The sequence below is a fragment of the Prosopis cineraria genome, unplaced genomic scaffold, assembly GCF_029017545.1.
Source record: "Prosopis cineraria cultivar Desert tree isolate PC_DT_omini unplaced genomic scaffold, ASM2901754v1 PC5, whole genome shotgun sequence".
In the NCBI taxonomy this organism is placed as follows: domain Eukaryota; kingdom Viridiplantae; phylum Streptophyta; class Magnoliopsida; order Fabales; family Fabaceae; genus Prosopis; species Prosopis cineraria.
Window position 1 is genome coordinate 33,862,235 of NW_026555336.1, and position 24,118 is coordinate 33,886,352.

A 24,118-nucleotide genomic window follows, 5' to 3' on the forward strand; every position below is an offset into this window, starting at 1 on the left:
ATAAGAACCTTGAGACGAAGGAAGGAAAGCAAAATATTTATAAGATTGCCAAGAGTAGGGAAAGAAAATCAAGAGATCTAGAACAGGTAAGGTGTATTAAGGATGAAGAGGGAAGAATTTTAGTTACAGATGATGAAATTAAAAATAGATGGGAGACTTATTTTTCTAAACTTTTCAATGATGGAGAGGATTCATCTAGTAACTTGGAGGATTTAGTAACTGGTGAAGGAGAACAAAATTTGTCATTCTATCGAAAAATACGTGATAAGGAGGTAAAGGAAGCTCTTAAGAAAATGGCAAATGGTAGAGCTAACGGACCTGATTGTATATCTATCGAAGCGTGGAAATGTTTAGGTGAAGAAGGGGTGAGATGGTTAACTAAGTTATTTAATGTGATTTTACGGTCCAAGAAAATGCCTGATGAGTGGAGGAGAAGTACATTAATTCCTATTTATAAAAATAAAGGAGATATTCAGAATTGTACTAACTATAGAGGGATTAAACTCATGAGCCACACAATGAAATTGTGGGAGAAAGTAATTGAGCACAGGTTGAGATTGGAGACAAGTATTTCTGAGAATCAATTTGGTTTTATGCCAGGTAGATCAACTACAGAGGCGATTTATCTACTGAGGGGATTAATGGAAAAGTATCGTTGTAAAGATAAAGATCTACACATGGTTTTTATTGATTTGGAAAAAGCTTATGACCGTATACCAAGAGAAGTGCTTTGGAAAGCGTTGGAAAAAAAGGGAGTACGGATTGCTTATATTAAAGCCATACAAGATATGTATGAGGGGGTAAAAACTAGTATAACAACGCCTAGTGGTCAAACAAAGGATTTTCCTATAAAGATTGGACTACATCAGGGATCATCTCTGAGTCCTTATTTGTTCAACTTGATTTTAAATGTTTTGACGGAACATATTCAAGAGGAAATCCCGAAATGTATGCTCTTTGCGGATGATATAGTTCTTATAGCAGAGACAAGAGAAGAGGTTAATTGCAAACTTGAGTTATGGAGGAGGACATTGGAGTCGAAAGGTTTTCGTCTGAGTAGAAGTAAGACGGAATATTTATATTGTAAATTTGGTAAAGGACTATTCGAAAATAATTTCGAAGTGAAATTGGGAGATCAAATTATACCTCAAGTGGAAAAGTTTAGATATTTGGGAGCCATTATTCAAAATGATGGCGAAATCAGTGGAGATATTTCACATAGAATTCAAGCTGGGTGGTTTAATTGGAGAAAAGCTAAAGGAGTTATTTGTGACCGTAGGGTGCCTAATAAACTTAAAGGAAAGTTTTATCGTACTGCTATCAGACCGGCAATGTTATATAGTAGTGAATGCTGGGCTCTAACGGGACAGCAAGAGCATAAAGTTGGAGTAGCAGAGATGAGAATGTTACGATGGATGTGCGGACATACACGTAAAGATAAAATTCGAAATGAGCACATACGTGAAAAAGTGAGGGTGGCACCTATTGAGGAAAAAATGGTAGAAAATCGGTTGAGATGGTTTGGGCATGTACAAAGAAGACCAAGGGAGGCACCAGTGAGAAGAGTGGAACATATAACTTTGAGTCCGATTAAGAGAGGTAGAGGAAGGCCTAAGAGAACACTCTTGGAAGTTGTTGAACGTGATCTCTTAATTAATAATATTTCTAAAAGCTTAATAAATGATAGAGCACAATGGCGTCTTGCAATCCATGTAGCCGACCCCACCTAGTGGGATAAAGGCTTGTTGTTGTTGTTGTTGTTGTTGGTTCTTTTTTAAAGCAGCTATTATAGCAGCAACCAAATTTGCAATACATAACACGATGGAAATTCTCCACAAGTACTGAATTGCTATTTCTTTGAAAGTAATATTACTGTCAGAGTGTCATTGGCTTTACATAAAATTCTTCATTCTCCCACATTGGTGATTGGTTACATAGAAAGCCGCTCAGAAGAATTGAAGCTATGAGAGAAATCATCCTATCTTATGTAAGTTTAGTTAGTTGATAGTGGAAACTGTTTAAGAGAAAATCGCATTAGGAATTTTGCTAGATGATATGTATCCCTTGTAATCTATAGATGAAAAAAATGTAGGGGGTGATTTAATTGAGCACAAGTTTGTCTAACAGTTAGTACTAGAGCAAGTTGATTCCTACGATATTCATGCTTTATAATATTGAAGTTAACCCCCTTTTTTATGGAAGTTGAGATAAAAACAGTAGCATATCATATATTTGTATTTAAACATACATCAATACACAAATAGATAATACATATCATATATGTAGGCTATTACATTAATGATGAGTATAGATTTTAGACGTGACTTTTGATGGAGTTACTATATCCGCTTTGGGCATCATAATACCTGGACCACAACATAACACCTCCATATTTTGCTGAAGTCTTAATTGTTGGTAGCACAGTGGAAGTAAGATCAGATGCAGGAACAAAGCCACTTCCTGCAGCCTCAGGAGAAGCTGGTAGCCCCAGGAATATCTTGTTAGCTGGGATATCTGATGTCCATTGCTTCCAAGCTTCGTCAAGATTGGTGATTCCAGAACTGTACTGGCATGGAGGGTTGTTGTAGAATTGGACCCAAACATAATCAAAAAGACCTGTCTTGAGGGCATTTCCTATCCATGCATCAGGAAATGGGCATTGAGGTGCTGCAGTTATGTACACTTCCTTTCCCTGATTGCCATAGCCTTTAAGATACCTGGCAAGATCACCCCAGTGTTGGTTTGATCCTCCTTCGATGTCAAAGTCAATGCCATCAAGGACAGCGGGACCCAGTGGACGAGAAGAAGACTGTCCTCCCAAGAAGTTGTTCCAAAGGTAAGTGGCTACATGCTCTGCATCTTGAGAGGATGCAAGAGAGTAGCTACCAGCTCCTCCTCCTAAAGACAGCAAAACCTTGATGCCTTTGGCTTGACATGATTTAATGTCAGAACTCAAGCCAGTGCAGCCATTAGTGTAGGGATCACAATGACCAGCTAGGTTTATCATTGGGGTTTGGCCATTGCCAAAAGTTGGCAAGAAGGCCAAAATCAAATACTCATAGTTCCCAGTGGCACAGGCCTCAGCCAGCGTGCCTTCATTACCATTCTGACCCCAGTAGATTGCTATGCTTCCTGCATTAGAGCCATTTGCTAGTGCTAACACGATGAAGGCGAAGACTGAGATGAAGATGGCCCAATTTTTGGATGCCATTGCCAAGTAATAAGCAATATCTAATGAATTGCTTCTTGTGCTGCTTCCTATGCCAGAACACCATGTTGGAGGATGCCTTTTATAACAGAAACTTGTCTCTGGTCTTGCAAATTTGTCGTGATTGTTCTTATAAGAACGTGGCTTGGCGGTCACTTCGGCTCTGGCCTTCATGGTTGAAACGCAATCGTTGATGTAGACGAAAGGTCAGCTGTGTCCGATCTTATTGACGTCTTCTGTGTCGTTTTCTCTACCATGGCTGCTTCTATTTAGTTGTTTTCCATTATTCCAAGCAAAACTGAGTACGGCAGCGGTCAATTGTATCACAGTGCATCAGTGATAGTGGGTTATCATCGAAGAATAATTACTGTTGGATCACGTGATTTTTCCAAGATAGAAAAAAAAAAAGAAATGGAGAGAAAATTGTCTGGATATGGTTATGAAGAACTTCAAACATAGTAAGGGAAAAAAGGAACCACGCTACATCTTCAGGAAACGTCCCGGCTATTTGCCATGGACATTACGTAGTTTGCTAGGTTACGTACATGATAAGCTGAAATATGATATACAGTGAAATCTCTGAGGCTTTTAAAATGCAATTTTTAACCTACTTACTAAATAATGGTTCGATACCAGTTTCTGAAACGAACGAGCTTAGCATTGTGCAGATAATTGAAGTTCTTTTATATACAGATGTTGATGCCATGGCAGTAATTACGGCTTGAGTTTTCCTAAGTAATACTCTCTGTTTATTTTTATGGTTACTCATATGTGGTTCTACTCAGAGGCAATCATTTTCAAAAGACAATCTTTTAACAAGAATTGAAATCTTAGTTTGCCACAAAGGACTAACTTCTTCTACTTAATCCAATTCTCATTGGTTTACTCTTTATTTTGTTATAGAAGAAACTGTCATGCTTCGTTTTTTTTTTTTAATATAAGCATACTTACAAAATTTAAGAACCATTTTACATTTTTCTCAACTTGACTTTCATAAAATCAGATTTATTTTCATGAGACAAATTTAATTCTTTCGCATGCTTAACATTAATTACAAGATTTTTTTTGTCCAAATTTTTTAAATTTTAGATATAATTAGCTCAAATAACTTTCTCAAATTACAATGGTTGATTAAAATTTACTTCCATTTGAATAGGATGGAATATGTTGGAACTATCATAATCATGTGCATTGTGAAAAGCAGCCAAGCTAATCCATTCGTCCCAAAGAGCAGAAATTTATTATTCTGATTTTGAAGCATTCATTTTGATTAAACTTTTCATTAATTTATGGGAAATTCTTAACAATGTCTGAAGTACTTTTTACAGGAAAATTAGGATTCCTCCCATCTTAATTATATGGCAAAGTTTTAAAGTCATATTTGGTCCTAACTATAAGTCACATAAATAGCTATTAATTAAAATTTTCCTATTTACCTATTGGTAAATTATTGAAAAGGAAAATTAAATTCCAGTTTAGTGGTTCCCATATGCTCTTCAAATGTTGCGTTTCTCTCCCTTTAAAAGGAATAAAGTAGGAATATTTTTTAATTTTAAAACAGATTTAATGAGTAAACTATCATTTCTTAATTTTGGAGAGATAGGTAAAAGTGATTTGTAATAAGGATCAGAGGCAGTAATAATTTTTTTCAAACTTTGTACTATTAATTAGCAACTCCAATCATTTCAGTGTTAATCTAAAGTCTGATATTGAGGTCTCATGGTATTGATTCCAATTAGTTACGTTAAATACCATCCCAGCATGTCGTTTTATTCTTACCATGAAGCCTCTTAATATTCGTACTTTATCATATTGAAACTTTATCCTCAGTTTGGTACGCAGAAGATAAGATACAAACAGTAACATATTTATATATTTGTATTCAAATATACATCAATTTCAATACACAAATAAATAACACACAAACACGTATATATAGGCAGCCTAGTACATGATTAAAAGATGAGTGTTGATTTTAGACGTGGCTTTTGATGGAGTTACTGTATCCGCTTTGGGCATCATAATATCTGGACCACAATATAACACCTCCATATTTAGCAGAAGTCTTAAGGGCTGGAAGCACAGCGGAAGTGAGATTAGTAGCAGAAATAAATCCAGTGCCTGCAGCCTCAGGGGAAGCTGGTAGCCCCAAGAATATCTTGTTGGCTGGTATATCTGATGTCCATTGCTTCCATGCATCTTCAAAACTGGTCATTCCAGAACTGTACTGACAAGGAGGGTTATTGTAGAATTGAACCCAAACATAATCAAAAAGACCAGTCTTGAGGGCATTTCCTATCCAAGCATCAGGAAAAATACACTGAGGTGCTGCAGTTATGTACACTTTCTTCTTCCCATTAGCTCCATAGCCTCTAAGGAACCTGGCAAGATCACCCCAGTGTTGGTTTGATCCTCCTTCACTGTCAAAGTCAATGCCATCAAGAACAGCGGGACCCAATGGACGTGAAGAAGATTGTCCTCCTAAGAAGTTGTTCCAAAGGTAAGTGGCTACATTCTCTGCATCTTGTGAGTATGCAAGTGAGTAGCTACCAGCACCTCCTCCTAAAGACAGTAACACCTTTTTGCCTTTGGCTTGACAGGATTTGATGTCAGAACTCAAGCCAGTGCAGCCATTAGTGTAAGGATCACAATGACCAGCTAGGTTTATCATTGGAGTTTGGCCATTGCCAAAAGTTGGCAAGAAGGCTAAAATCAAGTACTTATAGTTCCCAGTGGCACAAGCCCCAGCCAGAGTGCCTTCATTACCGTTCTGGCCCCAGTAGATTGCTATGCTTCCTGCATTAGAGCCATTTGCTAGAGCTAACACAATGTAGGAGAAGACTGAGATTGATACTGCTAGCTTGTTGGATGCCACTGTCAAGGGGCAAGCAATATCTGATATGAATTGCTTTTGTGGTGCTTCTTCCTGAGCCAAGATACAATGGTTAAGAATGTCTTTTTATAGTGGAAACTTGTCTCTGTCTTAGAAAATTGTGGGGATTATTCTTTCAGGGACGTGGCTTGGCAGTCGCTTTGGTTCATGTCTTCATGTTTAAAACGCAGTCGTTAATGTTGACAGGAGGAACGAGGGTGGGTTTAATTACAGTATTGACAGCTTCTTTGTCTCTTATTATCTCTGTTTTGCTTGCTTCTGCTAAGTTCTCTTCTGTTATTCCAGTGAAAAGTGCTTGAAGCAGAGGTCATTTGTTAAAGGTTACGCGAAGTCTATCGACATGAATGCTGGAGAATTATTATTGCTGGATCATGTGACTTTCCGAAAAAAATGAAATTAAGGCGAACTATATGAGAAATCATTCTTGTAGAAAATGACAAGGTATATATGCTATATCTGTATTATATTTTTTTTTCATGTTTGTAAAAATTGTTTATAAAAGAGTAAACAGATATTTTAAACATCATATTTAGTCTGAGTATTTTTAAATAAAAAATTTATACAACAAAAAAAAACAAAAACATACTCAGAACGTTCCAACTCAATCTTCTTTTGAGAATTTATTTTTTACAATTTAAGGATCAAAATGAAATGAAAATCAGAATTTTGAATTTATTTTGTTTAAGAATTAGTTTTCAAATTCAAATGTAAATAATAGGAAATTAATTTTTCAGATGCATGACTAGTTGAAGGTTTGAACTTGACTTACTAAGCCAATTGTTTTGTGTGAAACGAGTTAAACTTGCCTTACTAACCTAACAATTTCGTGTCAAAGGAAAGGACAACTATGAACCATTGTCCCAACCATAATATAAAAATTCAAGTCAACATTGAAATACTTTATATTGATTGATTTAATAAAATATTTTGTTTTGACTGGTATGAACATGATCCAACAACAATTTTAACTATTAACTCTTAAATAAATATTTTAATTAGTTTAATAATCCATCTAATTTTCAGCACCTTGATGCTAGAAAGAGAGGCCATCCTTCTTAATTAAAGAAGGTTTTGAAGAACAATTAAATTTCATTTGATTCATAGAAATGAATGAAGTAAAATAAATTTTTAAAAAAGATAAAAAATTAATGATAAAAAAGAATAATAAACCACATTCATAAAAGAAAGAGATAATTTAATCTATAAAATTAAAATCATGATTCATAAAAATTTTAAATATATGATAATTATTACATTTATAATATAAATTAATACATTTTATGATATTTATCATAAAATGTAAGGATAACTTAATTAATTTCTGCTTTAATTTTTTTTAATTTATTTCATCCTATTCCTTTCTAATAACCAAATAGTACTTTAGTGTGAGAAAAAATCATAATCCTTTTTTTTGGGGGGGGGGGGCAACTGAAACCTCTTGGCTATGTGCTGCAAACGATTCCTCAAATAGACCATGGACATTTAGTTTGCTACGTTATGCAGATGATAAGCTCTAAGCTCAAACACAAAATCCAAGGTACAACAATATGATTTACATTGAAAACCAATGGAGCTTTTGAAATGCAACCTTCACATGCGTGTAAGGTACAATATAATGGCTCACTGCTACTCATCAGAAACTGAACAAGCTTTGGAACCAAATCTAGGCAAGATACCGATAAAACCTTCTGTCACTCTCATCACGCTCCAAAAATTCACGCTCAATGAGGGACTCGATCCGTTTTTTAACCTCCGTTGGATTTGCCAAGAATCGCGATTGCAGCTGCTTTGTGACCTCTGCTACAAGATTGTTATGATCGAGGAATTTCCTTGATTTCATGATCCTCACTACTGCAGCTTCGATCTGAGGCTTCCTGTCCTCCTCCACTCTTTGCCGAGTTTCCAACTTCTCAGGTTCTGACTCCTTTTGTGCTACTACAGTTCCTATTTTTACCTTGTATAACTTGCTGCTGAACTTGTCATTAACAAAGAATGAATCATCCTCCGCAACATCTTTACTCATAGGCTCCTTCCTGAGGACATTTCTTCCCTTAACCAAAGCCAATGATTGGAGGCACCTCTTCAGATCTGAAGCTGGAATCCCTGTTGCTTGCTCGATCTCCCTGTAGCAAAGTCTATCGGCATCGTTGAACAGCATGAGGACACACATTTGATAAGTGGAGACATTTAACTCGTGCTTCTGGCCCTTTCCAAAGGTTGCCTTTACGTCTGCACTTCCCATATTTGTTTGCCAGGACAATCTCCTGCCAGTGTGGGTGCCAAGATAATAGGACCGAAACTTCTCACAAAGTGCAGACACCTCAGCTGGCAGATTGCATGGAGCACTAGGCTGAGCTGGCCAAGATCCTGTTGTCAGAACCTGGACAGTAAGTGTAGGACCGTCTCCGAGCTCAGGGTGGCTCGAGTAAAACCCTTGCATCGTGTCCTCAGAAGTTTTCATGTCCATAAACATGCCCTCTAATTTCGAGGTAAACTGGTAGCCGCATTCTGTCTTGAGCTTAACCAAGAGGCTTCTCTCTGCATCATCAGAAACTGTTTTTCCAGACAAGAGCCGCTTTGCCAGATGCTGTTTGTAATACTTTTCAAACACATCTTTTTCCTGCAAATATCGAAACAGCATCATCACCTTGTCAAGGGTAACCTCTACGTCATCTTCACTTACACCCTTCAGGCCTTTACGAAGTTTATCATCTACAAACAGTGAAATGTACTCTGGAGAACGCTGATTCAAGTTTATGAAGTATTCAAATGAAGAATTCAGAGCATTCTGAAATGATTTGTCGTTGTTGAATGCCAGGTTAATAATCTTGTCATATTTATCTTTCTCATCCAAAAGCCTATTCACAAACTCTACGGGATCCTTCAACCTTTCCGGATCAGTAATAAGCACTTTGCCAGATTCTCTGATGTGGGAAGTCATCACTTCTCGAATTTTTGAAAGACCCTCAGTGACGCGATGGAACAAGTTATACATTCGACCCAGATCTTCATACTTATCGTCACAAAGCATATTTACTAACCCAGAATTCTCCATGTTTATTAATCTAAGCATGTGGTCTTCAATCATCTCCTTCTCCACTACGTTTGTTATCTTCTTTTCAGTCCTGGAATCCAAGTAATGGTTCACCCTGTCAATTTCCTCGTTCAGTCGCTTCTCTGCTTTTTTCAAATATTCCCCACAGTCACAGCACTCAATGAATTTCTGGGATTCTACCCTGTAGAACTCAGCAGACACTCGAAGAAAATGAGCCTCAAATTCTTGTGCATAAACAGATGGACCCAAATCCAATAGCATCTTTATTATATTCCTAGTTAGCCCTCTATCAATAACTTCACCAGTGCGCTCCCTTTGTACGAATTCCAAAAGTATAGTCAACAGCCGGGTCCTGATCTGGCTGGAGTAAATAACATTTTCTCTCCAAAGATTCAGCCCAAGCTCATGAACAGGTGTCTTATGTGTGCTTGGGATGTAAGTTCTATCCATATACATCAGTATGTCTCGGATCATTCGTAATGCCCTATTATGATCATTCCATTTTCTGTTAAGTTCTTCCAGAAAGGATTCCCCTTGAGCTGCTTCAACGGAATTAGCTATGTCTTTGAGATGTGCAGTCATGGTTGTAACCAGTCCAGAGTAAAGCCTTTCACCAAATTTGTGAAGCACCATATTGTATGCATTTCTGAATCCACGCAGGAAAAAAAGGTGGAAAGTTTAGAGGCATAAAATAAGTTTTCCCTCGGGAAAGAATAGAACAAGACACAAAAATCCTTTAGATGTGCACATGTCCAATGAGAAAATCCATTACTTCAGTATATGTTATTTAAAATAATAGAAATTCATTAGTTGAGCAAATGAATAAACAAATACTCCAATAAATATCCAACTATAGTTGGTGTATCTGTAAATAAAAACATCCCCCCTATGATGCAATAGAAGCAAAAGTTTCATTGCATGCAAGAAAGTCAATAGATTCAGTAACATTGTGCTCCACAAGATCACTCCCATTAACAGGTCCAACCTTTGCATATTTGCACGGACATACTGTAGTTATTAGATTATGTTTCTGTTATGATTTTATAATTTTGAGACTGGTTAGTTATGATGACAAGGGGAATAGCTGTTATGTGTTGATTTAGTTTTAATGGTTAGTCCCAATAAAAACTCTAACATTTGAATTATAGAATAGCGATGGCAGATTAATGAAACTCTAGTGCTATTTAGTATCTCTTTTCTCCTCTCTCTCTCTAATCTCTCTCAACCTCCTTCGTCTCTAACATTCCTGTTCTTCTCTAAATCTCTCATCTATCTTCTTCCTATAATCCTCTGAAATTACAATTTTACAATAGTGGTATCAGAGCTAACGCTCCTTGGCAACTTTTTTTTCCCCTACTACTCATCCTTTCAATTTATGGTAAAAACAAGAAATCAGACCCAACAAGAAATGGAGGAAAGGTTCCACCAAGTCGAGCAAAGACTCACCAAGTTAGACGCCATTGACATGCTCAATGATCAAGTAATGGGTCTTTCAAACTAGATCCAACTTCTGATGCATGATTGAGAGAGGAAGAATTAACCAAGAGAGATCAGCGTGGTAGAAATGGCAGAAACGGCCATCATTGCCCACATGAAGTCAATCATCGTCATCAAGAAGACTACCGACAAGCTACCCAATTCACAAAGATGGACTTCCCAAAGTTATCCCATTCTAATGTTTTGGGATGGTTGTGAGCATCATTTTGAATTAGATGATACCCCAGAAGATAACAAAGTGAAAACGGCATTGATTTCTTTAGACGAGAAGGCCTGGTCATGGCATAAGTCTATGAAAATAACTTGGTTTGGTATACACCTAACATGGGTCAAATATGTCAAAGCCCTTAAACAATGTTTTAGACCCATTTACAAGACACCCTTGGGAGATCTGATGCAATTGCAACAGAAGGGTTCCCTGGCCAACTTTAATGACGTGTTTGACAGTGTGGCTTGTAAATTGGATTTGCCAAAATTTGTTGGTTGAAGCATACATAGAAGGACTATTGGAAGATTACACAAAACCTATTTGGCTTCTCAAACCAAGAACCCTCCAAGAAGCATAATCGCTGGCGCGCATGTAGAAAATAACTCTACAAACACAGGTAGAGAAGAAAACAAGTGTCAAGGGCTCTATCTAGGTGGCTACATTTTTGAATGCTTCATCACAACCTTCACAACAAAGGTGTCCACCTTATAAAAATGCTCTACTATATAGTGGGACCCAATTGAAGGGGAAGGCCACATATACTTCTCAAAAATCTTCTTCTTCAGTCTCTTCTTTGAGCTCTTTCTCAAAAAGCACCTCCAATTTCCCTAAAATTCTCTCTACAACTAATTAAGTAGAGCACAAAAGCAAAAATTTATGCTTCTACTGTCACAAGAAATTTTCTTAGGATCATAAATGTCCTCAGTGGCAAAGAATGCATTTGCAATATATTGAATTGCCAAAAAATCAAGAATTCAAGTCTGCGAACCAGAAGACAAGGAAAGAGTTAATGAAAAAGAAACCCCTCTAATCTCCCTATATGCCATGGAAGGAATTGAAGGTTCTTCATCAATGAGATTAATGGGGCATTCTAGCAAAAAGTAACTCTAGATCCTCATTGATAATGGAAACATGCATGACTTTTTGGATTTGAAACTAGCAAGAAAACTAGGTTGATGACCTAATGGCACCTATGAATCTTGAATAGTTGTTAGTGGAAGTAGATTAAAGGTGCATAGGGTTTGGGAAAATTTCAAATGACGTATGCAAGGTTTAGACCTTGTTTTAGACTGCAAAATTTTAGAGCTTCATTCCTATGATATGGTACTTGGGCTGCATTAGTTGAAAAGCATTAAAAATGCTTTTTGGAATCATGAAAGCCTCACATGTTCTTTTGGTATGAGGGAAAATTATGTAAGCTGCAAGCCAACATTCCTAATCAATAGAAGATGGTGCAACCTAAGCATTTGGAGTTTAGTGGCAATTCAGAAGACCAAATATACCTACAACAATGCATTACTAGTCAACAAGAAGATTGGCAGTGCTTCATGATTCAAACAACCACAAAAACTACCAAACATGATTTCTATTTTTTGGACGATTTTTCTGATTTGTTTAAAAAACCTCAAAGGCTACCGCCATTTAGAGAAGGCCACAACAACCCAGTTGTTTTAAAAGGCACCAATCCAATTAATTTGAAACCATATCGATATCCAACAACACAAAAGGATGTGATTGAAGGACTTGTGGGATATCCAACAACACAAGGGCTACCGCCATTTAGAGAAGGCCACAACGACCCAGTTGTTCTAAAAGGCACCAATCCAATTAATTTGAAACCATATCGATATCCAACAACACAAAAGGATGTGATTGAAGGACTTGTGGGAGATCTTCTTAACAATGGGGTTATACAGGAAAGTGTTTCTCCTTTTTCAGCTCCCTTAGTGTTAGTTACGAAGAAAGACGGCACATGGCGAATGTGTATAGACTATAAGGAGTTGAACAAACAAACTATTAAAAACTAGTGCCCTATTCCATTAGTTGAGGACCTATTTGATGAATTAAGTGGAGCTAGGTGGCTTACAAAATTGGATTTAAGAGCTGGACATCATCATATTTTGATGGTGCCAGAAGATGTTCACAAGACTGCATTTAAGACTTACGGTGGGTACTTTAAATGGCTGGTTATGCCATTTGGCTTGACCAATGCCCCAGCAACTTTCCAAGGGGCAATGAATAGCATCTCCAAACCTTTTCTAACGAGGTTTGTCTTAACTTTTTTTTAATGATATTTTACTTTATAGTGCTAATATTGTGGAACATGTGCATCATTTAGAACAGGTCTTTTCACTTCTAAGGTAGCGTCAATATTTTGTTAAGAAAAGTAAATGCTCATCTGCTGCAATTGAGGTTGAATACCTGGGGCATCTAATTGGAGGAGGTACGGTCAAGACTAATCCAAAAAAGGTTCAAGCAGTGGCTGATTGGCCAAAATCTCAAAATATCAAATAATGGAGGGCCTTTCTAGGGTTTGCTAGGTACTACAGGCATTTTGTTAAGGGTTATGGAGTTTTGACCTAACCTCTAACCCTTCTTCTTACCAAAAAAAAAATGGGTTTGCATGGTCCCAGGAAGTTGCCATACCTTTCAACCACCTTCCAAAAGATTTTGATTACTACTCCAGTGCTCACACTTCCACATTTTACTCAACAATTTGTGGTGGAAACTAATGCATGTGGAGTAGGTGTTGGTGCTGTTTTGATGCAAAAGGGTCAACCTATTGCTTATTTTAGCAAAAGTTTAGCTGATAGGCATCAAAAGCTTTCTATATATGAGAAGGATTTAATGGCTGTGGTGTTAGCAGTATAGCATTGGCATCAATATTTAGAACGGCAGAAGTTTATAACCAAATCAATTCAAAGGAGTTTGAAGTACTTGCTTGAACAGAAACAACAAATGTTTCGGGTTGCTAGGCTAGCAGGATTTGACTTTGAAATACGGTATAAGAAAGGGCACGAGAATTTTGTTACTGATGCTCTTTCCAAAGTGCCAAAGCAGCAACTAATGCAGATGATCTTAGACACTTCTTCACTAGAATTACTTGAAAAAATCAAGGGTAGCTAGCAAAATGGTGCTGTAGTTGTAGAAATACAGAGAAGGTTCAAGAAAATAATGGAGTTTGGGAGCATTTTTCATGGGATGGCAGTTTGCTAAGAAGAAAAGTCAAGTTGGTTGTAAGGAATGATTTAACTTTACAACAATAGATTCTAGAATGGCTTCATTCTAGTGCATAAAGGGGTCATTTGTGAATACAAGCAACTTACCACAGAATTAAGGCTCCATTTTGGTGGAAAAAGTTAATTAATGACATGACAGATTTTATTAAGTATTGTGACACATGTGCTAGATGTAAGTATGAAGCTGTAGGGTCGCCTGAGTTATTACAACCTCCTCCAATACCAAGCAAAATTTAGGAGAGTATTATCATAGATTTCATTGAAAAACTTTCTAGATTTCATGGTAAGGACATAATATGGGTTTTGATAGATAGATTGAGTAAGTATGCATATTTCATTCCTTTGACTCATCCTCATTCAGCATCTTCCTTGGCATAAATTTTTACGGATTATATTTATAAATTACATGGTGCCCCTACTAAAATTATATCTGATCATGATCCAATTTTTGTAAATGGTTACTAGAAGGAGTTTTTGCAAATTTTAAGTATTCAATAGCATCTTTCAACAACCTATCATCCTCAAACAAATGGGCAATTTGAATTTCTTGATAGGTGCCTTGAAACCTATTTAAGATCTATGTGTTGGGAACAACCGAAGAAATGGAGTGAGCGGTTATCACAAGCTGAATGGTAGTACAATACTACCTTCCATACAGTAACAAAAGATACTCCATATGAGCTTTTATATGGTCAAGCTCCTCCTATATATTGTCCTTATTTGCCTCACCATGCCATTTTAGATGCATTAGACAAGTCTTTTATTGCAAGAGATGAGATGTTAAAGATTCTTAAGCATCATCTACATCATGCTGCCAATATAATGAAGCAAAAAGCTAACACTCATAGGGCTGATTGTGAGTTTAGGTGGGACAGCAGGTCTTCCCCAACTACAATCTTATAGACAGTTGTTTGTGGCTGCAAGGAGTTCTTAGAAATTAGCAACTCGATTTTTTGGTCATTACAAGGTGCTTGAAAGAATAGGAGTAGTAGCGTATAAGCTTGAACAACCACCTAACTCAAGGATACATCCTACTTTTCATGTGCCCTGTTAAAGCTATGCCCTAATCCTAAGGTGAAACAAAGGCACCAATGTTAAGATTGGCCGAAAATGCCATCAGCTGTAGAACTTGATATCATTCTACAAAAGCGTGTTGGGAGGAAGCGAGGATGAATTATATTGGTCAAATGGAAAGAGTTACCTGATGAAGAAGCATCATGGATGCCTTTGCATCAATTCCCGCAGAAATTTCCACAATTTATTGTAAATGATCCTTGAGGGAAAGGATCTTTTAAAAAGGGTATTGTTATGATTTTATAATTTTGACAGTAATTAGGTAGGATGACAAGGGAACATAGCCATTATGTATTAAATTAGTTTTAATGGTTAGTCCCTATAAAAACTCTTACATTTGAATTGCAGAATAGCGATAGCAAATTAATGAAACTCTAATGTTATTCAGTATCTCTTTTCTCCTCTCTCTCTCTCTCTCTCTCTAATCCCTCTCAACCTCCTTCTTCTCTAATCTTCCTGTTCTTCTCTCAATCTCTCATCTATCTTCTTCCTATAATCCTCTAAAATTACAATTCTGCAACAGTTTCCATGTTGCCTAACCTACTTCACCAAAATCACTTACAAAACCGCTATCCTACTCTACAATTTTTTTTTTGACATAGATACAATAAGAACAAGCCTTTATCCTACTAGGTGGGATCGGCCACATGGATTGCAAGATGCCGGTGCTTTATCATTTACCAAACTTTTAAAAATATTATAAGAGATCGTGTTTAATAACTTTCAAAAGTGTTCTCTTAGGCCTTCCTCTACCCCTCTTTATAAGGCTCAAAGTTATATGTTTCACCTTCTCACTGGTGCCACCTACGGTCTTCTTTGTACATGCCCAAATTATCTCAAACGATTTTTTATCATTTTTTCCTCAATAGGTGCTACCTTTACTTTTTCATGTATGTGCTCATTTTGAATTTTATCTTTACATATATGCCCGCACATCCATCATAACATTCTCATCTCTGCTACTCCAACTTTATGCTCTTACTATCCCGTTATAACCCAACATTCACTACTATATAACATAGCCAATCTGATAGCAATACGATAAAACTTTTCTTTAAGTTTATTAGGCATCTTACGGTCGCAAATAACTCCTTTAGCTTTTCTTCAATTAAACCACTCAACTTGAATCTTATATAAAATATCCCCACTAATTTCGTCATCATTTTGAATAATGGCTTTGTAAAAATTTGTTGTGTTAGGCCATCAACAGCCAATGTAAAAATTTGTTGAATCTATCATGAACATGGACAATAGACGTTATAATGTTAATGCTAGGTCGTTGCCCGTAAGTAACGCGCTGCATGGCTCGAGTACAGTGATAAGTGAGTTAGAGCCGCTGCATCGGCGCCCGGATGTAGTGTTAAATGAGCAAGGGCTACCGCGTCATTCTGGACGCACGCGGCTAAAGAAGTTAGTCCATAAGAGCAAAATTAGATTTGGTACTTGGAATGTTGGGACATTAAATTGTAAATCTGTAGAGGTTGTAGGGGTTATGATTCAAAGGAAAATCAATATCCTTTGCTTGCAAGAAACAAAATGGCGTGGAGAAAGAGCTAAGGATATTCAAGGTTTCAAACTTTGGTATGCAGGAAAAGTAAGTGCACGCAATGGAGTAGGCATCATTATAGATAAGGAGTGGAAGAAGAACGTTGTAGAAGTTAGCAGAATTGGAGACAGAATTATTTCTTTAAAAATGATAATTGGACGTGAGACTGTTAATATTGTTAGCGCTTATGCGCCGCAAGTCGGGACAGAAGCCAGTCTTAAGGAATTATTTTGGGAGGATCTGGAGGGGTTGATTCGACACATACCACAGAGTGAAAAGATTTTTATTGGAGGAGACTTTAATGCGCATGTCGGGAGGGAAGCTGGTCAGTATGCGAGGGTGCATGGTGGTTTTGGTTTTGGAGAGCTAAACAATGAAGGGCAAACTCTTCTTGATTTCTCATTGGCATGTGATTTTAAAATTGCCAACACTTGTTTCAAGAAGAGAGATGAGCATCTCATCACTTACAAAAGTGGAGCCTCAAGGTCGCAGATTGATTTTCTTTTGGTTAGGAACACAGATAGAAAACTTTGTAAAAATTGTAAGGTGATCCCTGGAGATGCTGTAACGACACAACACAGGGTCCTAGTCCTTGATGTGTGTATTATGAGTAAAATCCAAAAACGTCGACAAGTAGTAACACCAAGGATTAGGTGGTGGCAATTAAAAGGTGAGAAGCAAGATATTTTCAAGCAAAATCTTTTGGATAAAGGAATTTGGGATTCTCAGGGAAGTGCTAACATCATATGGGAGGATATGGCTAAAAAGATACGGGAGGTTGCAAAAGTAGTTTTGGGAGAATCGAAAGGTTCTGGTCCGAGAGATAAGGAGTCTTGGTGGTGGAATAATAGTGTACAGGACAAAATCAAGTATAAGAAGAACTGTTTTAAAGCCATACATTTGTGTAACAATGAGGAAAATTGGGAGAGGTACCGTATGGCTAAGAAGGAAACTAAGAGAGCTGTGGGTGAAGCTCGTTCCAAAGCTTTTGAAGAATTTTATAAGAACCTTGAGACGAAGGAAGGAGAGCAAAATATTTATAAGATTGCCAAGAGTAGGGAAAGAAAATCAAGAGATCTAGAACAGGTAAGGTGTATTAAGGATGAAGAGGGAAGAATTTTAGTTACAGATGATGAAATTAAAAATAGATGGGAGACTTATTTTTCTAAACTTTTCAATGATGGAGAGGATTCATCTAGTAACTTGGAGGATTTAGTAACTGGTGAAGGAGAACAAAATTTGTCATTCTATCGAAAAATACGTGATAAGGAGGTAAAGGAAGCTCTTAAGAAAATGGCAAATGGTAGAGCTAACGGACCTGATTGTATATCTATCGAAGCGTGGAAATGTTTAGGTGAAGAAGGGGTGAGATGGTTAACTAAGTTATTTAATGTGATTTTACGGTCCAAGAAAATGCCTGATGAGTGGAGGAGAAGTACATTAATTCCTATTTATAAAAATAAAGGAGATATTCAGAATTGTACTAACTATAGAGGGATTAAACTCATGAGCCACACAATGAAATTGTGGGAGAAAGTAATTGAGCACAGGTTGAGATTGGAGACAAGTATTTCTGAGAATCAATTTGGTTTTATGCCAGGTAGATCAACTACAGAGGCGATTTATCTACTAAGGGGATTAATGGAAAAGTATCGTTGTAAAGATAAAGATCTACACATGGTTTTTATTGATTTGGAAAAAGCTTATGACCGTATACCAAGAGAAGTGCTTTGGAAAGCGTTGGAAAAAAAGGGAGTACGGATTGCTTATATTAAAGCCATACAAGATATGTATGAGGGGGTAAAAACTAGTATAAGAACGCCTAGTGGTCAAACAAAGGATTTTCCTATAAAGATTGGACTACATCAGGGATCATCTCTGAGTCCTTATTTGTTCAACTTGATTTTAAATGTTTTGACGGAACATATTCAAGAGGAAATCCCGAAATGTATGCTCTTTGCGGATGATATAGTTCTTATAGCAGAGACAAGAGAAGAGGTTAATTGCAAACTTGAGTTATGGAGGAGGACATTGGAGTCGAAAGGTTTTCGTCTGAGTAGAAGTAAGACGGAATATTTATATTGTAAATTTGGTAAAGGACTATTCGAAAATAATTTCGAAGTGAAATTGGGAGATCAAATTATACCTCAAGTGGAAAAGTTTAGATATTTGGGAGCCATTATTCAAAATGATGGCGAAATCAGTGGAGATATTTCACATAGAATTCAAGCTGGGTGGTTTAATTGGAGAAAAGCTAAAGGAGTTATTTGTGACCGTAGGGTGCCTAATAAACTTAAAGGAAAGTTTTATCGTACTGCTATCAGACCGGCAATGTTATATAGTAGTGAATGCTGGGCTCTAACGGGACAGCAAGAGCATAAAGTTGGAGTAGCAGAGATGAGAATGTTACGATGGATGTGCGGACATACACGTAAAGATAAAATTCGAAATGAGCACATACGTGAAAAAGTGAGGGTGGCACCTATTGAGGAAAAAATGGTAGAAAATCGGTTGAGATGGTTTGGGCATGTACAAAGAAGACCAAGGGAGGCACCAGTGAGAAGAGTGGAACATATAACTTTGAGTCCGATTAAGAGAGGTAGAGGAAGGCCTAAGAGAACACTCTTGGAAGTTGTTGAACGTGATCTCTTAATTAATAATATTTCTAAAAGCTTAATAAATGATAGAGCACAATGGCGTCTTGCAATCCATGTAGCCGACCCCACCTAGTGGGATAAAGGCTTGTTGTTGTTGTTGTTGTTGTTGTTTGAATAATGGCTTTCAAATATCTAAACTTTTTCACTTAAAATATAATTTGATCTCCTAATTTTACTTCCAAATTATTGTCCACTAACCTCTTACCAAATTTACAATATAAATATTTCGTTTTACTCCTATTCAAACGAAAACCTTTCAACTCTAATGTCCCCTCCCATAAATTAAATTTACAATTAATATCTTCTCTCGTCTCTACTGTAAGAATTATATCATCCATGAAGAGCATACATTTGAAAAATTTTTCTTGAATATGTTCTATCAAAACATTTAAGATCAAGTTAAACAAATAAGAACTCAAAGATGATCTCTGATGTAGTCTAATCTTTATAGGAAAGTTCTTTGTTTGACCACTATACATTTTTATACTAGTTTTTACCCCCTATAAATATCTTGTATAACTTTAACATAAGCAATCCGTAATTTCTTTTTTTCTAAGGCTTTCCAAAGCACCTCTCTTAATATACAGTCATAAGCGTTTTTCAAATTAATAAAAACTATATGTAAATCTTTATCTTTACAACGATACTTTTTCATTAATCCCCTTCACAGATAAATCGCCTTTGTAGTCGATCTACCTAACATAAAATCAAACTGATTTTTTAAAATAATTGTCTCCAATCTCAACCTATATTCAATTACTTTCTCCCACAATTTTATTGAGTAACTCATGAGTTTAATTCCTCTATAGTTAATACAATTTTAAATATCTCGTATTTTATAAATAGAAATTAATGTACTTTTTCTCCAGTCGTCAAGCATTTTCTTGGACCGTAAAATCACATTAAATAACTTAGGTAACCATCTCACACCTTCTTCACCTAAACATTTCTACACTTCAATAGATAAACAATCAGGTCCGTTGGCTCTACCATTTGTCATGTTCTTAAGAGCTTCTTTTACCTTCTTATTACGTATTATTCGATAGAATGATAAATTTTGTTCTCTTTCACGAGTTACTAAATCCTACAAATCACTAGACGAACCCTCTCCATCATTGAAAAGTTTAAAAAAATAAGTTTCCCATCTGCTTTTAATTTCATCATCTATAACTAAAATTCTTACCTCTTCATCCTTTATACGCCTTATCTATTCTAAATCTCTTGATTTTCTTTCTCTATTCTTAGCAATCTTATAAATATTTTATTCTCCTTCCTTTCTATCAAGGCTCTTATAAAATTCTTCAAAAACTTTAGAACGAGCATCACTCAGCTCTTCTAGTTTCCTTCTTAGCCATACAATACCTTTCTCAATTGTCCTCATTGTTACACAAATGTATAGCTTTAAAACAGTTTTTCTTATGTTTTATTTTGTCCTGTACACTATTATTCTACCATTAAGACTCCTTATCTCTCAAACCAAAACCTTTTGATTCTCCCAAAACTACTTTTACAACCTCCCTAATTTTTTTAGTCATATCCTCTCACAAGAGGTTCGCACTTTTCTGAAATTCTCAAATTTCTTTGTCTAAAAGATTCCGCTTGAAAATATCTTACTTTTCACATTTTAATTGCCACCTCCTAATTCTTGGTACTACTACTTGTCAACATTTTCAGTTTTACTCATAATACATACATTAAGGACAAGGACCCTATGTTGTGTCACTACAGCATCCCCAAGAATTACCTTGCAATTTTTATAAAGTCTTTTATCCGTATTCCCAACCAAAAGAAAATCAATCTATGACCTTGAGGCTCCGCTTTTGTAAGTGATAAGATGCTCATCTCTCTTCTTGAAACAAGTGTTGGCAATTTTAAAATCATACAACAACAACAACAACAACAACAAGTCTTTATCCCACTAGGTGAGATCGGCTACATGGACTGCAAGACACCATTGTGCTCTATCATTTATCAAGCTTTTAGGAATATTATTAATTAAAAGATCGCGTTCAACAACTTCCAAGAGTGTTCTCTTAAGCCTTCCTCTACCTCTCTTAATCGGACTCAAAGTTATATGTTTCACTCTTCTCATTGGTGCCTCCCTTGGTCTTCTTTGTACATGCCCAAATCATATCAACCGATTTTCTACCATTTTTTCCTCAATAGGTGCCACCCTCATTTTTTCGCGTACGTGTTCATTTCGAATTTTATCTTTACGTGTATGTCCGCACATCCATCGTAACATTCTCATCTCTGTTACTCCAACTTTATGCTCTTGCTGTCCCATTAGAGCCCAGCATCTCTGCTACTCCAATTTTAAAATCATACGCCAATGAAAAATTAAGAAGAGCTTGTCCTTCATTGTTTAGCTCTACAAAACCAAAACCACCATACACCCTTGCATACCGACTAGCCTCCTTTCCAACATGCCCATTAAAGTCTCCTCCAATAAAAATCTTCACTTTGTGGTATGTGTTGAATCAACCCCTCCATGTCCTCCCAAAATAATTCCTTAAGACTGACTTCTGTCTCGACTTGAGGCCCATAAACGCTAACAATATTAAAAGTCTCACGTCCAACTCTCATTTTTAAGGAAATAATTCTATCTCCAATTCTGCTCACTTCTACAACATTCTTCTTCCACTCCTTATCAATAATGATGCTTACTCCATTGCATGTGCTTACTTTTCCTGTATATCAAAGTTTAAAACCTTGAATATCCTTAGCTTCTTCTCCACACCATTTTGTTTCTTACAGGCATAGCATATTGATTTTCCTTTGAATCATAACCCCCACAACCTTTACAAATTTACAATTCAATGTCCCAACATTCCAAATACCAAGTCTAATCTTGCTCTTATGGACTAACTTCTTTAGCCACGCACGTCCAGAATGACGTGGTAGCCCTTACTCATTTAACACTACATCCGAGCATCGATGCAGTAGCTCTAACTCTTTTTTTTTTTTGACATAGATAAACTGAAATAATTTAATAAATTTAGGTTTTGATCATTCTTCTTCTTCTTCTTCTTCTTTTTAACTCTAGAATCCATAGACAAATACTCCTTCTAGTCCAAAACATAAGTCATGTTACAAAAAATTTCACACCCAACAAGAAGTAAAAAGTTGACTGACTAATTAAATTTGTCTAAAAACTGCATTCCTTCCCAACCACTACCCCTATTAAGTGCATTAAAATCTCAATTAAAACCATGGGCAAACAGGGAAAAAATCATTAATACACCAACCATAACCAACACCTAAACATGACTCATATTTTGGACCACATGGGGGTATTTGCTAACTTCTTTAAGCCTCTTGGCTTGGTACAGAAGAGACAGCTCCCAGCAAGTAAAAACTACTTCAGTAAAGGATTCATTTTGAAACTTGAACATCTTTTTTCTAGTCATAAACACTAACGTGGACTCTTGTCAATGATTTATCTCAGAATCCTTCAAAATATCCTAATAAGAAAATATTTATCCAATACAGAATTTCAACTAAACAATCCGTGACATAGCTCAGGTTTTTAACCCTACCAGCTTCTAAACTCACACTCTTTCCTCTAACCAAATAATATATCATAAGAAAGAAAAATGAAATAAAAAATGACATTTACCGTATACCAGACTAGTTTCCCAATATATTAAAATTTGTGAAAAGATAAAACGGCAACTGGATGATTAAGATATCATAAGAACTCATAACAAAGGGAAAAATTGAAACAAACGTTCAGATAATGAGCAACTCAGACAATTTAGAAATGGAACAAAATAGAAGCTGATGCACAACATGAAAAAATTGACTACCAATATGGCATTTCCAGGTATAGTCTCAAAGAAGAGCCCCGTCATGAATTCAATTAACCTGTCCCATAAACATACGTTAAAGACACAGAAGCCTTAACTAGCACAATTCACACACCACGAACAGTTAACCATAAGGAACTACAAGAAGAACAATAAATCTGTGTTTCCGATCCATTTTGTACAGTCTAAATACCTCAAATACTACGAGCAGTGCGACTAAATTATAGATTCTCAACAATGTAAATAACTGCACAGGCCAATAATAAGCTGTGCCGGCATTCAAAATTGACACAGTACCACCGCGAGTTCGAAGCTTATCAAGATGATACACCCGACTCGTCCACCTATAGACCATCCAGTAGCGCATGTAATCAATTTGCTAAGGCCAGTAGAGATCAGACAGAACCACATCACACGAAGAAAAACAACTTTCCCACAGAGGAAGGCACACGCAAGATTAATGGTACCCGATAGAAATCACGAGAAAGAAGGAGACCTGTAGAGCTCTTCGAAGCTGAGACCACTGGCGTTGTGATTGTATATCTCATGAATCGCGTGCTCCAGAATCTTCCAGGTCTTGTCGGCGTATTTCGGATCCATCACCACCCGGTGCTTAAACGCCTCTATCTGAAAATTTCGCTTCTTCTGATTGCTCATCTTCCCCTTCAAGTCGAAATACAAACAAGCAAAATCTGAGAGTCGAAATATCTTCGATCCAAAAGTTTCAGGTTGAAGAAACGTTAGGGATTGATGATACGGTAGCAAAGATTGGCAAAAACATGTTTCTATTTTTCTTCTTCTTTTGCCTTCTCTTTTTGCAGAAAAAACGGTGAAAGGTGATTAATCGTTGGAGGGAATCGAAGTGATTGGATAGGCAAGAAAATTTTCTCAGTTCGATTCGAAATGTTAACAAGAAAACAGAGAAGAAAAGAAACGAAAATAATAATGGATGACGACGAAGGTTATCAGGTTAATTATAAGGAGGCCTTGCTTTCAAGGCACCGGAAGTCAGAAAGTAGGGTTAGCTGTTAGCTGCCTGATACAAAGGTGAAACGTTTCAATGTCCCATCATTCGCGCATGCTTAGATTTATATTAGGTGCTCGTTTGCATAATTTTTTTAATCAATTTTAAAGGTAAAAATTATAATTTT

The 24,118-nt window shown here is 36.5% G+C and overlaps 3 protein-coding genes across 5 annotated transcripts; all 3 read right to left on the minus strand.

Annotated features, from left to right (window-relative positions):
- Positions 1-2,164: 2,164 nt before the first annotated feature.
- Positions 2,165-3,339, minus strand: LOC129311044 (hevamine-A-like). Its single transcript, XM_054952990.1, has one exon. It carries the CDS (start codon positions 3,209-3,211, stop codon positions 2,315-2,317), a length of 897 nt encoding a protein of 298 aa, XP_054808965.1. The 5' UTR covers positions 3,212-3,339; the 3' UTR covers positions 2,165-2,314.
- A 1,844-nt stretch (positions 3,340-5,183) lies between these two features.
- LOC129310857 (acidic endochitinase-like) lies at positions 5,184-7,151 on the minus strand. Its single transcript, XM_054952764.1, has 2 exons — positions 7,128-7,151; positions 5,184-6,134 (listed from the first exon to the last, which is right to left on the minus strand). The coding sequence occupies exons 1-2, from the start codon at positions 7,149-7,151 to the stop codon at positions 5,184-5,186; spliced, it is 975 nt and encodes a 324-aa protein (XP_054808739.1).
- A 397-nt stretch (positions 7,152-7,548) lies between these two features.
- LOC129311972 (cullin-3A-like) lies at positions 7,549-24,009 on the minus strand. Of its 3 annotated transcripts, none has more exons than XM_054954496.1 (2): positions 23,464-24,009; positions 7,549-9,802 (listed from the first exon to the last, which is right to left on the minus strand). In XM_054954496.1, the coding sequence occupies exons 1-2, from the start codon at positions 23,622-23,624 to the stop codon at positions 7,765-7,767; spliced, it is 2,199 nt and encodes a 732-aa protein (XP_054810471.1). In that variant the 5' UTR covers positions 23,625-24,009; the 3' UTR covers positions 7,549-7,764. The 3 variants fall into 3 exon arrangements, with proteins under 3 accessions (XP_054810471.1, XP_054810472.1, XP_054810473.1); XM_054954497.1 differs by having other exon boundaries at positions 23,435-23,559; XM_054954498.1 differs by lacking the exon at positions 23,464-24,009 and adding an exon at positions 23,265-23,428.
- Positions 24,010-24,118: the final 109 nt, after the last annotated feature.

Coding starts and splice junctions, on each gene's coding strand:
- LOC129311044 (XM_054952990.1), bottom strand. CDS start 3,211: ATGGCATCCAAAAATTGGGCCATCTTCATCTCAGTCTTCGCCTTCATC.
- LOC129310857 (XM_054952764.1), bottom strand. CDS start 7,151: ATGGCCTCTCTTTCTAGCATCAAG. Junction 6,135..7,127: donor CCTCTCTTTCTAGCATCAAG/GTGCTGAAAATT, acceptor ATCTTGGCTCAG/GAAGAAGCACCACAAAAGCA.
- LOC129311972 (XM_054954496.1), bottom strand. CDS start 23,624: ATGAGCAATCAGAAGAAGCGAAATTTTCAGATAGAGGCGTTTAAGCAC. Junction 9,803..23,463: donor AGCTTCGAAGAGCTCTACAG/GTCTCCTTCTTT, acceptor GCGTGGATTCAG/AAATGCATACAATATGGTGC.